This window comes from Boleophthalmus pectinirostris, unplaced genomic scaffold, assembly GCF_026225935.1.
Source record: "Boleophthalmus pectinirostris isolate CB_2022bp ecotype Guang Dong unplaced genomic scaffold, ASM2622593v1 HiC_scaffold_4, whole genome shotgun sequence".
NCBI lineage: Eukaryota > Metazoa > Chordata > Actinopteri > Gobiiformes > Gobiidae > Boleophthalmus > Boleophthalmus pectinirostris.
The window spans coordinates 27,424,109-27,437,824 of record NW_026571353.1 but is presented as its reverse complement, the minus strand read 5'-3'; the positions used below and the strand labels follow the sequence as shown (position 1 = coordinate 27,437,824).

Here is a 13,716-nt window from a genome sequence, read left to right as displayed (position 1 = left end):
TCCGTGCGTTTTCTTGTCTTTAGTTACAGGTGCTGGCACCGGCTTCTACGGCCCTTTACGGGGTTGGCCCGGTGTCGCACCTTTTTGTTCTGTTTGGCCGGCTCGCCAGGTCCACGTTTCTGTTTATTACTTTTCATTATTTTTGGGGGGCACGGGAGGGTTTTTAAAATTTCTTTAAAAACGTAAAAATAAATCAATAAATTAAGAACCAACGATAAAAAAAAGAAATTAAAGAGCTATATTTTGACGCCTGTGTCCTTTTTAAATATGTTGGGGTCGTAACATGGCACAAAGCTGTATAATTCTGTTGTTTTGTTTCTTAGTTTAGGTTATTTTCTTGTTCAATTAACTGGGACGTAAAAGGTAAAATAGCAAAACAGACTAAAATATATACATTATTTAATTTATTCCATTATCCATCTTGGGTTTTTTTTGTTACTTCTCTCACCCCAACGAGCTGTGTTGTAACACCACTATTCGCTAGCGTGATCTGCAGCTGTCCACAGGAGGACAACTTCACCGCTCTTTTGATGACATTTACAGTGACATCAGTTCCCATTGGGCACCACAGTTTAATAACAGTAGTTTCAATAATAGTCGTTTTATATTTATATTGTGATTTAAAATGTCCAAATCATAACAATGATGCATGGGTGTCATAGATTCTAACTTTATATCAGACACAGTAGCTCTTCTTTAAAGGGCCCATATCACTATTTTCTGATCTATGTTATAAATGTTGCTTCCTCATGACAAAAATACCTGGAGCTGCATTTTGTTTCATTTCATTTTTGAGGAGGTAGCATTCTAACATGGTTTAAAGCTCACAATGCAAGCTTGCGTAATAAAGGACCTATAAAGTGCTCTATAAATAAAGCTGGATGAGATACTGCACTCAATCACAGAAACTGAAACATAAACAGCAATCGCATTATTTAGCCAATCTGAAGCTAAAATATTGAGACGTGACAAGATTGGAAAATGGTGAACCTAGAAATCATACTCTGGGAGCGTTTGATTTATTCGGTGAAATTAAATCTCCTTTGGACTTTGAGGACTCGTGGCATTTAGAATCAGCATTTCAGTGAAGTGCTCCCGGGACCTGAGACTTCAGAATAAACAACACATTTTAAACAGGTCTCAAAAACAGCCTCGTCACCATAGCAGCCCCACCAGACCATTTGATTTGTGCTGGCAGTGCTGTTATCGATTAGGACTAAATAACTTGGGTGAAATGCTGAATTAAACAGCAATTAACAGCGCTTGTAAATGACTTCTGAAGCACGGAGGCGCCATTAGCAGTGCTTAAAGACACTGTAAAAGGCTAATTTAGGATATATTGGCAAAACTTTAGAAACTATTCCCTGCTTAAAGGTGCACTAAGGAACTTTTAAGCCAACTGCTTGTCTCCATCTAAATGTTATTACTTTGCTTGGGAAGTTCCGCAGTCAGGCATTAAACTTAACTATCTTTTAACTATCTCTTTATTTGGGTACAGGTGTTTTTGTTGCAGAAAAAAGGACCTTGAAAAACATGCATTCTTAGAGAGAACGTGATTACCTCTCCACAGATCTGACAAACAGGTTAGAATAAAATTGTTATCAGATATGAAAAGGTCTTTTCTAAAAATAGCAAGTTATAATACTGTAAAATGTGTTCAAATCTTTCACAGAACAGCAGCTTCAGAACATAAGCACATGGCTCGTACTTCCATGCTTAAAGGTACACTGAGTAACTTGTATGCTGAAGGGTCCATCACTTGCCTGTTTCCATGGAGATGTGTTTAGAATGTTCCACAGTATGGCCATAAACATATGACTCTTCATGGAGACTTACAAGCCAACAGGTCAGATTTGCAGAGAGGCGACCAAACTCACTAGCCTGATTCAGATGGTTTCTACAAAGTGAAACCGTGTGACCATGACCTGAACATTAGGATTAGTTCGCTCGACAGTAGGTGTGTATTTTTTTCTTTAACCAATCGCTGCTATTTGGTCGTGGCGTATGTAATGCGCCAAATCCTGTAGGAAGAAGGGCAATAACATCTTTCCCCTTGATAAAATTCACCAAACATTCTCACCCAACATTCAGAATGTATGGCTTCGTCTACGTCTGGGTCCCTTTTGTGGTACAGCTTGAGTTTGACGTCATGGCTTCAGCTCTTCGCTGATTGGCCGGTGCATGGTCTACAACTTCCAGGGTTCTTGCAAACCGTCTAGTGTATTCTGATTCCTGACCTAGTCGCTGGAGAGAAATGAAACTGAGCAGAGGCACTACGTGGCTCCAGCTTGGATACCAACTCACAGTAAGAATGGATGTTTCTAAAGATATTTTTTAAGATATTTGGAGACAAACATCCCCCACATGTTTGTCTCCAAATATCTTAAAAAATATCTTTAGAAACCACCTCCAGAAAAGTTACACAGTTTATCTTTAGAATATATAAACAAGTTAGCGCATTTGGCTCTGCTCCTCTGTCGATTTCATTTTCATTTCAAGTTTCATTTTCATTCTTTTTACTCCATGAGGACATCAAAGAGGTAAAACAAATACTGTCTTTGTCATTAACTGTTTTTTACCTGCTAACCCTCCTCAGTTTGTGTTAAATGTCTTTGTGTATTTATTTAATAATGTACATTATTGTACAATGGAACATATAACATGAGTGAAATCACAGAAGAAATAACAACAACAACATTTTAAATAAAGGAGACCCAATGAACAGTATAATATTTCCTCCTATGTTATGCAAAATTGACTCTTGTGTGCTTTAAGTTATGTTAGAATGTTTCAGTTTTTCTTTTGTTTCATTCATTATTAGTCTGACTACATCTCCACAAGGTCAAACATTATAACATAGATCAGAAAATACCATAAATTTGGCCCTTTAAGCTCCTCAAGCCAGAGATAGAGATGTCACATGAACGAAAGTCATGACTGAACATGAACAGCCAAATAAATCTTAATATTTCAGGCCATTAAAATGAAGAGACAGTTTTAAATGCAGTTGAATCATGCGTTTCAGCTGGTGATAGTGGCAGTGTTGAAAGCAAAAAAAGCTGTTATAATTTCTTTGACACTTCAGAGCCATTCTCAAATATAAAAATTCCCCAGAACTTTTACAAGCAACATCCTTATTTAGCTCTAAAAATAGGTGGATTTAATTGTCTGCTGAATGCAAAGCTCCACTGTGGCAGAGATGAGAAACTAACTAGCATCTAGAAACACTGGAGACTTTTAGCAATGGTAATTATACACAAAGATTCAGGTTATCGGGCAATCCAATTTCCCAATGATAAGAATCAATTTTTTCCTATTTCTGACTGTAGCTATATTGAGATACCTATAATAATATTGTTTGTTTTGTGTATTTAATGCTGGATGGTGATGTTATTGAAAAAATTTTCCATCTCATGGCATTAAACTCATCAACACTACCCGTTCAGTTATTTATTGTAATTCAAGTCATGCAAGTCCAATGAAGAGCTTGAAATGGTGTAAAGGTAAGTACTAAACAGCCAGAGGTTTAAAAAAAAAAAAAAAAAGATAAAAGATGACAAAACACAAGTCCAAGCTCTGCCAAAACTGCCTCAGGAAAAAAGAACAAGATGATAACCTTGACAACATGAAGTGTCCAGCAGAGTCTCCAGACTTAAATCCCATTGAGCTGGTTTGGGATGAACTGGAGAGAAGAGTGAAAGCCAAACAACCTACAAGTGCCACACATTTATGGGAACTTCTGCAACAGAAGTGTGTTCAGCTGTTATATCTGCCAAAGGTGGACACTTTCATCAATCAAAAGTTTAGAATACGTTTTGGTCAACAGTAAACAGTAAAAACTGGAAAAAGTGTGGTATTCTAAAACTTTTGACTGGTTGTGTATTTCCAGGGAGACAAGCAGGTGACTCCACCAGGCCAAGTTACAGATCAGACCTATGATCATTTTAAGAAATAAAAACATATGTAATTGAATAAATCCAAGATATAGGAGTTTAATGTCATACTAATGAACATTGCAAGGAAAGCAATAATAGAAAAAAAAAAAAGATGCTAGTGCACCTTAAACCAGATTGCAAAGTATATCTGTAATTCATTCATTGCCTAAATCAATCAAATTTGCTTTTGATTAAACACCTAAACTCCCCCCACAACCACATTTCAAATAGAGCTGCTAAACTGGGCAGAGACTGGAGGACTAAAAAAATAGAGTGAGAGACAAGAAGGAGCACGATCAGGAGATATAAGGAACATTGTGATTGATCTAACTATTCACACTTTTATTCAGAAACACCGGGCTGTAATCAGGGCAGTCTTGTGTGATGTCAGCAAGCACTTAAAACTGCAGCAACCATTGGAGCCACAACAGACTTGTTCAAGTTTTTGACCAGAAAGCTACAAAATGTTAGCCTGATTCATCAGCCGGTTTCTCTTCATGAAAACAGCATTAGGATGCGCTCGCTCGACAGTAGGCGGGTACTTTTTTTTTATTTAACCAATTGCTGCTATTTGGTCGTGATGTATGTAATGCACCGCAGGGCTAACTGGTATATTAAGCTTTTCCCAAATCCCATAGGAAGAAGGGCAATAATGTCTTTTCCCTTGATAAAATTCACCAGCCTGGCTAACAAAATGTACCCAGCACTAAAATAACAAAAAAAACACTAAAACAATAGGAATAGTAGACAATGCTATTAAAACACCACACACACAGTTAAGAAGTGATTTAGTGTTTAGTTAGACTTTAAACTGTCATCTCGCAGTATGAATTAATATTGCCTGCACAGATGTTGAATTTGTTGCTAATAAGTCTCAATCAATCTTCCTGTGAGCACATAACAAAATCATGTGTGTAACTCCAGTCTGTTCTTGTCTGTCCTGATCCTTTTGTAATAACGCTGCTTTGTGAACTATTGTTCAGGACTATGCTACAGGATAATGGAGAGATTCGCCTCGACCTCTCAGCTGAAGAGCTCTGGGGAGACCTGTCTCTGGAGACACATATTAATTAAAACTGCATTTAAATTCAGCGTAGAAAATGCTGTGATTTCAAAGCCACTCCAAAATGAAAGGGGCCAGGGTCTCATAGTATTGTTTGTTTTGAATAAGGCAGTACAAAGAAACTGCACAAGCTTTTAGTTTAGAATAAGTAGTTCAGAATAAAAATAGAGAGTACTGTATCCAAAAATTTTACTCAAGTAAGAGTAACATTACCTCAAAATAATAATATTAGGAGTATAAAGTAGTGGTCCAAAAAATGGCTCAAGTAAGACTAAAAAGATATTTGCGAAAACTACTCTGACCCAACATCTGATGATTGATGATGACTGATGATTTGATTTAAAGACAATGTAATTCAAACGGCAAATCATGAAATAACACACAAAATAAGCTATTTTCAAAGGATAGACACAAAAATTAACTAAAACTAAATCATATCTGAAGGGGCGGTGCAAGAAACACAAATGTTCATATTGTCAACATAAAGCTTTCACCATTGGTAGACTCTCAGTGGGAAGAATAAACAAAACTTAAAGAGTACTGTTAATTCAATAAATATATTATTCAAATAAAAGTACAATTAAAAAGTAAATGTAATGGAGTACTACCCACTCTACTACTCCTAACAACTTCTCTGAGCTTGACACTGATTTAGATTAACCGTGTGCAACAACAGTGATATTTGAGTTCATTCATGAAAATCCGTCTCATTTATTTATTTTATTTATTTATTTATTTATTTTTAAATTGACTAGATTTCTTTTTGATTTTTAATCATATTGTCTTGTCTTACTCTGGTTTTGATGTACTCGATCAAGAGCTTTTGAAACTATCAAGAAAAGGTACAGTTTTGCATGTTTTTAGTACTGATACCTGTTAAAATGTGAGTCTTGTTTTGATTCTAGTTTTAGAATCGATTAGCATTTGGGTGATGGGTATTTATGACAATGGTACATCAGCTAGTGTTATAACTGTAGGTGAGTGTATTTCTTTCAGGCTGCAGTAAAAAAGTGAGTTTTGAAACCCAGTAATAAAAACAAGTGGGATCCCTTTGAGGTGAGATCGAAAGTGTCCTTGTGTTCAGTGAGCCAGAGCAGGAACTGCGGTTTAAAGTGCAACAAAGCATGGAGAGGGAGACGATACGGACCACTCCAGCAGGGCTAAAGGCGACTAAAGACATGTTCTACTTGTCTATTAGATGACTAAAAAGGGGGCGTGGCAAAAGTAGGGCTGTAGGCCTTTAGCTATTAAGTTGATTAATCAGTCGATGTAGTCCTTGGGTCCCCAACCACTGAGCCAGGGTCCAAAACCTGGGCGTGGGCCATTTGGTACAGGTCCTCAGAGAAAAATACTTCATACTTTACAGTGCTTTATATAATACTTTAATTCTTTTTATCGTCTACCACCATGTGTTTACTCTGAAAATATAGAGCAAATTAACCTGGTAAACAGCAAACATGAGTATTATGACAATTTTTTCCAACTATGATTAAGACTTCTATGATTTTTGTGCTACTATTACCAGCTCTGCCTGGAATAAAATTTTTGTTTTTTACAGGTCCTTGTGAGAAAAAAGGTTGGGGACTGCTGTCTTAGTTGACCAATTTGTATTAGCAGACTAATTATTTTTTAAATTATACAGATTTATATGGCACTACAGCACAAAAGAGAAGTTAATGAGTGACTGAGTAAGCTGAAGATTTTTGGGTTTTATAATATATGAAATATGGCAGGTTAAATAAATAAAAAATAAAATAAAGTTTAATCTGTCTTTATATAAATATTTTGTTTCCTGGTATTTTTTTCCAAATAAATATTTGTTTTTACATGAACTCCCATACAACTCTACTTCAGTTAAAATTTCTCAATGTATTTTTGTAAAGCCAAAAATCACAACAGCAGTCACTTCTTGGGGCTTCACAGGATCATTGATTAAACCAACAGAAAGTTAGAAAATTCAGCAGTGAAGCACTCAATAAGAGACAGACAGATTAGCCAACATTTTTAGAAAACAAACAAATGGATAAATACTGTTTCTGATCCTTAGACCCTTCTAGAAAAAAAGCAAGAAGTCTAGTAGGTCTAGTTTACTTTGGGTCAAATACATACAGATACATGATAGTTTTGAGAGCTTCAGCCACATCTCCTTTTTAATCGACTAATCGATCGATAGGACGACTGTAAACGACTATAAACGATAACTGCACTCACAAGACTACAACTGCACGGGACTTCAAAAACAACTATTTGTGAAGAAAGAAAATACTAGGAAACAATAGCTCAATGACTAACTGTAATATAAATCCTTATCTAAATAAATAGATTAGTCAACTTATATAAATTTTGGTTGTCACCACCTTTTGACTTCTGCCTTTTGATGTCACAAAGCAGTAGTTTTCAAGTAAACAGCGAACTTTTACCTTCAGTTCAATAGAGACTGGCAATTCCAGGTCTGAAATAATCCAAATGATTCTAGTGAAAGTTTATGGAGTGACATCACAAGGTGGAACAGGGTGTTTCTGGTTTGAGATAAGCCTAAATATGCAGGATTTGTGTGTTCAAATCTGTGAAAGAAACAAAACACAAATCCAGGTATGTTTCTGATGAGGATATAACATAGATAGCAGAATATAAACCCTTTAATCGACTAAACTAAAGTCCTAGAGCTCTCTACAAGCCCAGTCAGCTGAGGACGCGGCAGCCATGTTAGTCCAGAGGGAACAGTGAGATCTGCTCAAATCTCCGGTCCAGACAGAAACTCATACACTGCTTAAAGTTATGACAGGGACAGGCTGTGAAAAACCCCACTCTACACAAAGGATTCAATGTTCTTTCACGCTTTAAAAGAGATAAAGCGACAGAAATGGCGATGTGAAAGACTTTCTTACTTGTGAATTTGAAAAAAGAAAATGCCAGGTGTTATTGTTAGAAAGTTGTAAGTGAATGGATGCAGTAGTTTTACAAAATGTATTCAAGGTTTTTAAACTTTATTTTTATGCATGCCTTTACTTTATCATAGTTGCCAAAGCATATACTTCCATAAGTGCAACCATAGACGTTATATAAATGGACACAGCCAACCTGATTTCAGAAGTGAGCATGGGCACGCTTCTGGCTCCAATTCACTTTGTATTGAAAAGACGTTGCCCCTCTCTCTGTAACTGCTGATGTGAGCCTCATCATTTTGGTCTTAAAACGTTCTTATTAACCCACTCTACATGATCCTGGTGTTTTTATGTAGCTATTTTGTTTGTAAATTAGTTCCTCTTCCTAATATGGAAATTGGCTCCAAATTTGAGCTTCATTTGACTGGAGCCAAACGCTACGGGGTAACGTCACACTCCTTTAGTCCACTTCTTTTTACAGTCTATGAATAAAACCTATTCTGATTCTGATTTTTAGCTAGTAAGTTTATGGTCTATTCACTTTTTAAAGGTACACTATGTAACTTCCCTGGTGAAGGGTCCACCACATTATTGTTTTTGCTTTGATTAGCATGGCCAGCCATCTGGCATTAAACACATACTCCATAGAGACATGCAGGTGACGCTTTCAAGTCAAGTTAAAAGGTCAGATCTGCAGAGAAGAGTTTCAGCTCACTGTATGAATGCATGTTCTTTAAGGTAATTTTGAACAATAAACACCTGTAATTGAATAGACATAATACCATTTTCACTGAGACAAGCAGGTGGCTGGAGTTGTGTTTACTTTCTTTCGCATGATTAATGCTCAAACTCTGCATACTGCATTCTTCTCTCAAACAGAAAACTCTCTTGTGAAGTTATGTGGTAATAGAGGAAGACACACCTTCACTTGAATCATTTGGATAACTTCAGCCCTGGATGTAAGAGAATTTAAGTAATTTATCCTCCATGTACATGTCTCAGTTTAACATTTACTCACAGGAGTTATAGTAACATGGCCATCTTCCCTTGGCATACCATTATCTAAATTGTGGCATATTGCAGTCTAACCGGTGCCTACTGGACTTCATAGTCTCACCACACTTGCTTCATAAACCTCCTCCTTTGGAAGCATAGTCGAGGGGCTTGAACATCTCTCCCCGGGCCTGTATTATTGATGGTAAATAAACTTCTCCTGCTTATAAGACATCCAGTTGGTCTCCAGCCTTTTACTTCCACCCTTTCTTGGACAAGCTGAAAATTTCTACCACACTGGAATTGCCCATCTCCACAGAACAAAAGGTAAAAGGAGCTGTTATCTTGAAAACTACCACTACATGACATCACAAGGTGGAACAGAGCAGTTTGCGCTTCGGAGATGTAGACAGACTAATAAAAAAGATCACTCAAACATGTGTAAATGAAACAAAACTTAACTCCAGGTATGTTTTTTTGATGAGGTAAAAGCTAAAGGCTCATGAGATTCATAATTTCGTAATACAGGACCTTGAGTTGACACATGCTATGTAATATTGCACTCACATAATTGACCCCTGAAGCTGAGGACATAGAGGACGTGGGATTGGCTTCAACCGCTCCTCCAGACTCCACTTCAGAAAGCACATTCACCAACGACTGAACCGACTCTGCAGACAGAAGGAAAAACACAGATCAGGACCAGACATTAAGACAGACAAGATCCTGTCACAACAGTGCAGAGGAACTGAGGTGATGAGTTCTATTAGTAACACAGAGAAGACAGTTTGCTAAGGATGAAAATACTTATCTGTGCTTCCTAGTGTTTCAAACTCAATTTCGGTACCAACGAATAGACTCAATACTCAAGAGAGAAACCGATACAACAATGAAAATTTTGGACAAGAATGTGATATTCAACTCAAAATCACAGTATTTACTTTTATATTACCAGTAGGGTATCATTAAGAAGTTGCCGATACGATACATACCTCGATACACAAGCCACGATACGATACATATCTCGATACAGTGCACTGTCAGTTTGATACGATATATTTCAAATTGATTCGATACTGTTTAATAAAAATAAAGGCTAAATCATGGCTGTGATAGTAAAAGTCTTTGTTAAACCACTTCTTGTGCAAAGTTAATATTAAACACACCCATTTTAATCATCAAAATAGTGAAAATGTTAAATGTGTCGCATAAATGAGTTTCCTTCCTCTGAAAAAGCAACAAAACTGTGGCTCTGTAACAAAATAATTGTGTAAAATAAACCAAATAATCCTCTTGGCGATATATCGATACAGCAGTCCACAATATCAATACTGTATCATCACATTAAACGATACGATATATTGATATTTCAATATTTTTGCACCCCCCTAATTAATACATTCTTTTTTATCTGTGTAATCTCTCTGTCTTCCAGGTAGGTTCCATCATGGTCCATGTACACACTCGTATACTCGTCTATGTGGTTTTATACTTGTTCTGATACAGCTCAAAATCATACAAAATCTACTCAGGAAAGGTTAATTTCTGTCCTGTGAATGTCCCAGAATCCAGAGGGAGCTATAGCTAATAAAAACTTCAATCAAACTTTATTTATATAGACCTACAACAGAAAACACTGATCCAAACTTTTCCATAAGTGCATTAAAATATTCAAAAACATCTTAAAATCCTACACAAAGCCATAATCCAAAAAGGGCTCTCTAGGACATGATGTAGTGTAAAATATGTATCCTGAATATTAATTTTGACTGTTACTTTTTAATTTGGTGGTGTCAGAGTACAGTTTCTTTCCTAACATCAAAGGAATACATTGCAGTACTTCATCATACGGTTTAGTCAAACTACACAGTATTAGTGGGAAAAATAGAAAATACAGCTCTTATGGTGTGTGCATGTGTGATTTTAACACATAGAGATAGGAAATGGTGTAATGTTCCAAGTATTCAGAATACCATATATCAGAAGACATTACAAAATGCATTCAATTTCAGGTATTCAGTATTCTGTAACTAAATACATTTTCAAAGTATTCTTCCCAACACTGTATGTCCTCAGTGTATGACAGCTAAGAACATCTGAGGTTCCACTGAGATTGCATTTCCGCTTTTAAACCAGTAGAAGCAAATGTTACAGCCATTACCTCTAAATATCGTTTGAAATTACACCCCATTTAAATTTGTAGACTTTTTTTTAATAAAGTCACTGCAAAAAAGACATGTAATGCTTTTATGCTATTTCAGATCTCTCCAATTGTGACTATATTCCATGGTTCACAGAGGATAAAGACGGCTATGATGGTAATTTCCCTTACATTCATATTTTAATGGCCCATTGGGCTGATGAAAAAAGAGATAGATGAATATACTGCTGCTTTAATACCTTTTTTGTAGTCAAGTTTCTTTGCACTGAGAGACACCTAAAGTATTAAATTAAAAAAAATAGGATTATGACCGATTTAACTTCAAACCTTTTTTTTTTTTACTTAAAAAATGGAAACCGATCTGAAAAAATCTCAATTAACTACCTAAATAAATATAAAGACTTGGGGGATCCTTCACCTGTTTGTCTTCAAAGATATTATTGCTTTGCCAAGAAAGGTCCACAGTAAATATGTGTTAAATATGTCTGTCCACGGAGACAGGATACAGGTCAGATCTGTGGAGTAACGTATGTTTGCACAGTGTGTTTTTCAAGACACTTATTAATTTTATTTAAAGCAGGGGTCCCCAACCCCTAGGCCACGGACCAATACCAGGATTAAACCAGGAATAAAACCAGGAATAAAATAAGATTTAACCAGGACTAAATCAGGTCTAAACAGGATTAAACCAGGAATAAAACCAGGACTAAAACACGATTTAATCAGGACAAAACCAGGTCTAAACCAGAACTAACTCAGGACTAAACCAGGACTAAACCAGGACTAACCCAGGACTAACCCAGGACTAAACCAGGACTAAACCAGGAATAAAACCAGGACTAAAACACAATTTAACAAGGACTAAACCAGGTCTAAACCAGAACTAACCCAGGACTAACCAAGGACTGAACCAGGACTAAACCAGGACTAAACCCTGCCACACCGCCACAGAAAAATATTGCAAAATATTGTTGGACATGAAACCGGTCCGTGGCGCTAAAAAGGTTGAGGACCACTGATTTAAAGTGCCATACTATGCATTAACTTGAAAACTACCACTTCATGACATCACAAGGTGGAACAAAGCATTTTGAGTTTTTGAGATGTAGATAGAGTCATAGTAATGGATTACTCAAACATGTGTGAATGAAACAAAACACAATTCCAGGTATATTTTTGAGTAGGAAACAACATTTTAACCTTTTAATATGACTTTAAAGTAGAGGCAAATAGGACCTTTAATGTAGATGCACATATTAAGTTCTTCTAGCACACCAGGCAGGGCTGTTTACTCTGTTTACTTTTACTCCAGAGGATCCAAAACTAACAGAGTCATTATTCAAGGACAATAAACTCACTTTCACTAAGGGGGTGCTGGTAGTTAACTCAGATTTTTATATCGTATTATATTACCACAATAAACACATCCTTCTGTTTTAAGTCAAGTCCTCACCATCGGAAAACAGCAATAAGGCCTTTTCTGACACAGTTCTTAAAGGTGCACGATGGAACTTTTGTGGTGGAGAGTCCGACACCTAGCCTGATTCATCAGCCGGTTTCACTTCGTGGAAACTGTCTGACCTTGCAGCATTAGGATTCATTCGCTCGACAGTAGGCAGGTACTTTTTATCATTTAAACAATCGCTGCTATTTGGTTGTGGCATATGTAATATGCAACATCCCGTAGGAAGAAGACCAATAACGGCTTTCCCTTTGATAAAATTCACCAAACGTTGTCTTTGTTCTGGCTTTAAATCCTTGATCTTGAGAATCATTGCCAACACAAAATGTATAGCATCGTCTACATCCATATTGACTGCTTTGTTTACTGTTGTGCTGTACCATAAAAGGGACCCAGACAGGTGTTTGAGTTTGACGTCATGGCTTCATAGCTCTTCACTGATTGGCCGGTGCGTGGTCTACAAGTTCTGGGATTCTTGTAAACTGTGTAGTGTATTTCCATTCCTGACCTAGTCATTGATGAGAAATTAAATTGAGCGGAGGCACTAGGTAGCGTCAGCCTGGCTATCCAACACCTGCTTGTCTCATGAAAATGTTATTGCTTTCTCTGGAATGTTCCACAATACTGTATAAACACTTACAATAATGTAGCATGTTTAATACTGTAATTACTGCCACATTTATTGCCAAAAAATTCTAATAATAATTATTTCAGCCCTAGAATTGCCAATCTCTACTGAACAAAATAGCTGTCACCCAAATATTTGTAAATGAAACAAAACACAACTCCAGGTGTTTTTGAGGAGGTAACAACATTATAAGGTGGCTTAAAGCTCACAAGAGTCAATTTTGTGTAATACAAGACCTTTAGAAAGATTTCAGAACTAGCCTGAGCAGAAACTAGAGAACACAATTTAAAGTACGGTGAATTTTTAGTGGGAACAGAGGGAACCCAAGAAGACTACTAATTACTATAACTGGAGTGATGGGTGATTACAGAAGCAGCGGTGTGTAATAAGCTACAAATGAGGCAGTACAAAGTCATGCTAATGAGAAGGGCCAGTGTCCACCGGGGACCACCACCCCCAGAGCCCATGTTAACACAGCCCTGCTCCATCTATAAAGGCAGGGCGGACGATAATCAGCAACATCAGACACAGACCTGTTGGGTGAGGGCAAGGTGGGGGTGTTCTTATTGACTTAAAGCTACACTATGTG

The 13,716-nt window shown here is 36.8% G+C and overlaps 1 protein-coding gene across 1 annotated transcript in view; it reads right to left on the bottom strand.

Moving 5' to 3' along the window:
- hsd17b4 (hydroxysteroid (17-beta) dehydrogenase 4) overlaps positions 1 to 13,716 on the bottom strand; it is a 52,154-nt gene that overhangs the window by 22,056 nt on the left and 16,382 nt on the right. The window contains exon 12 of the mRNA XM_020932320.2: positions 9,444 to 9,547. Coding sequence (XP_020787979.2) covers positions 9,444 to 9,547 — 104 coding nt within the window. The remainder of the gene's footprint in view (positions 1 to 9,443; positions 9,548 to 13,716) is intronic.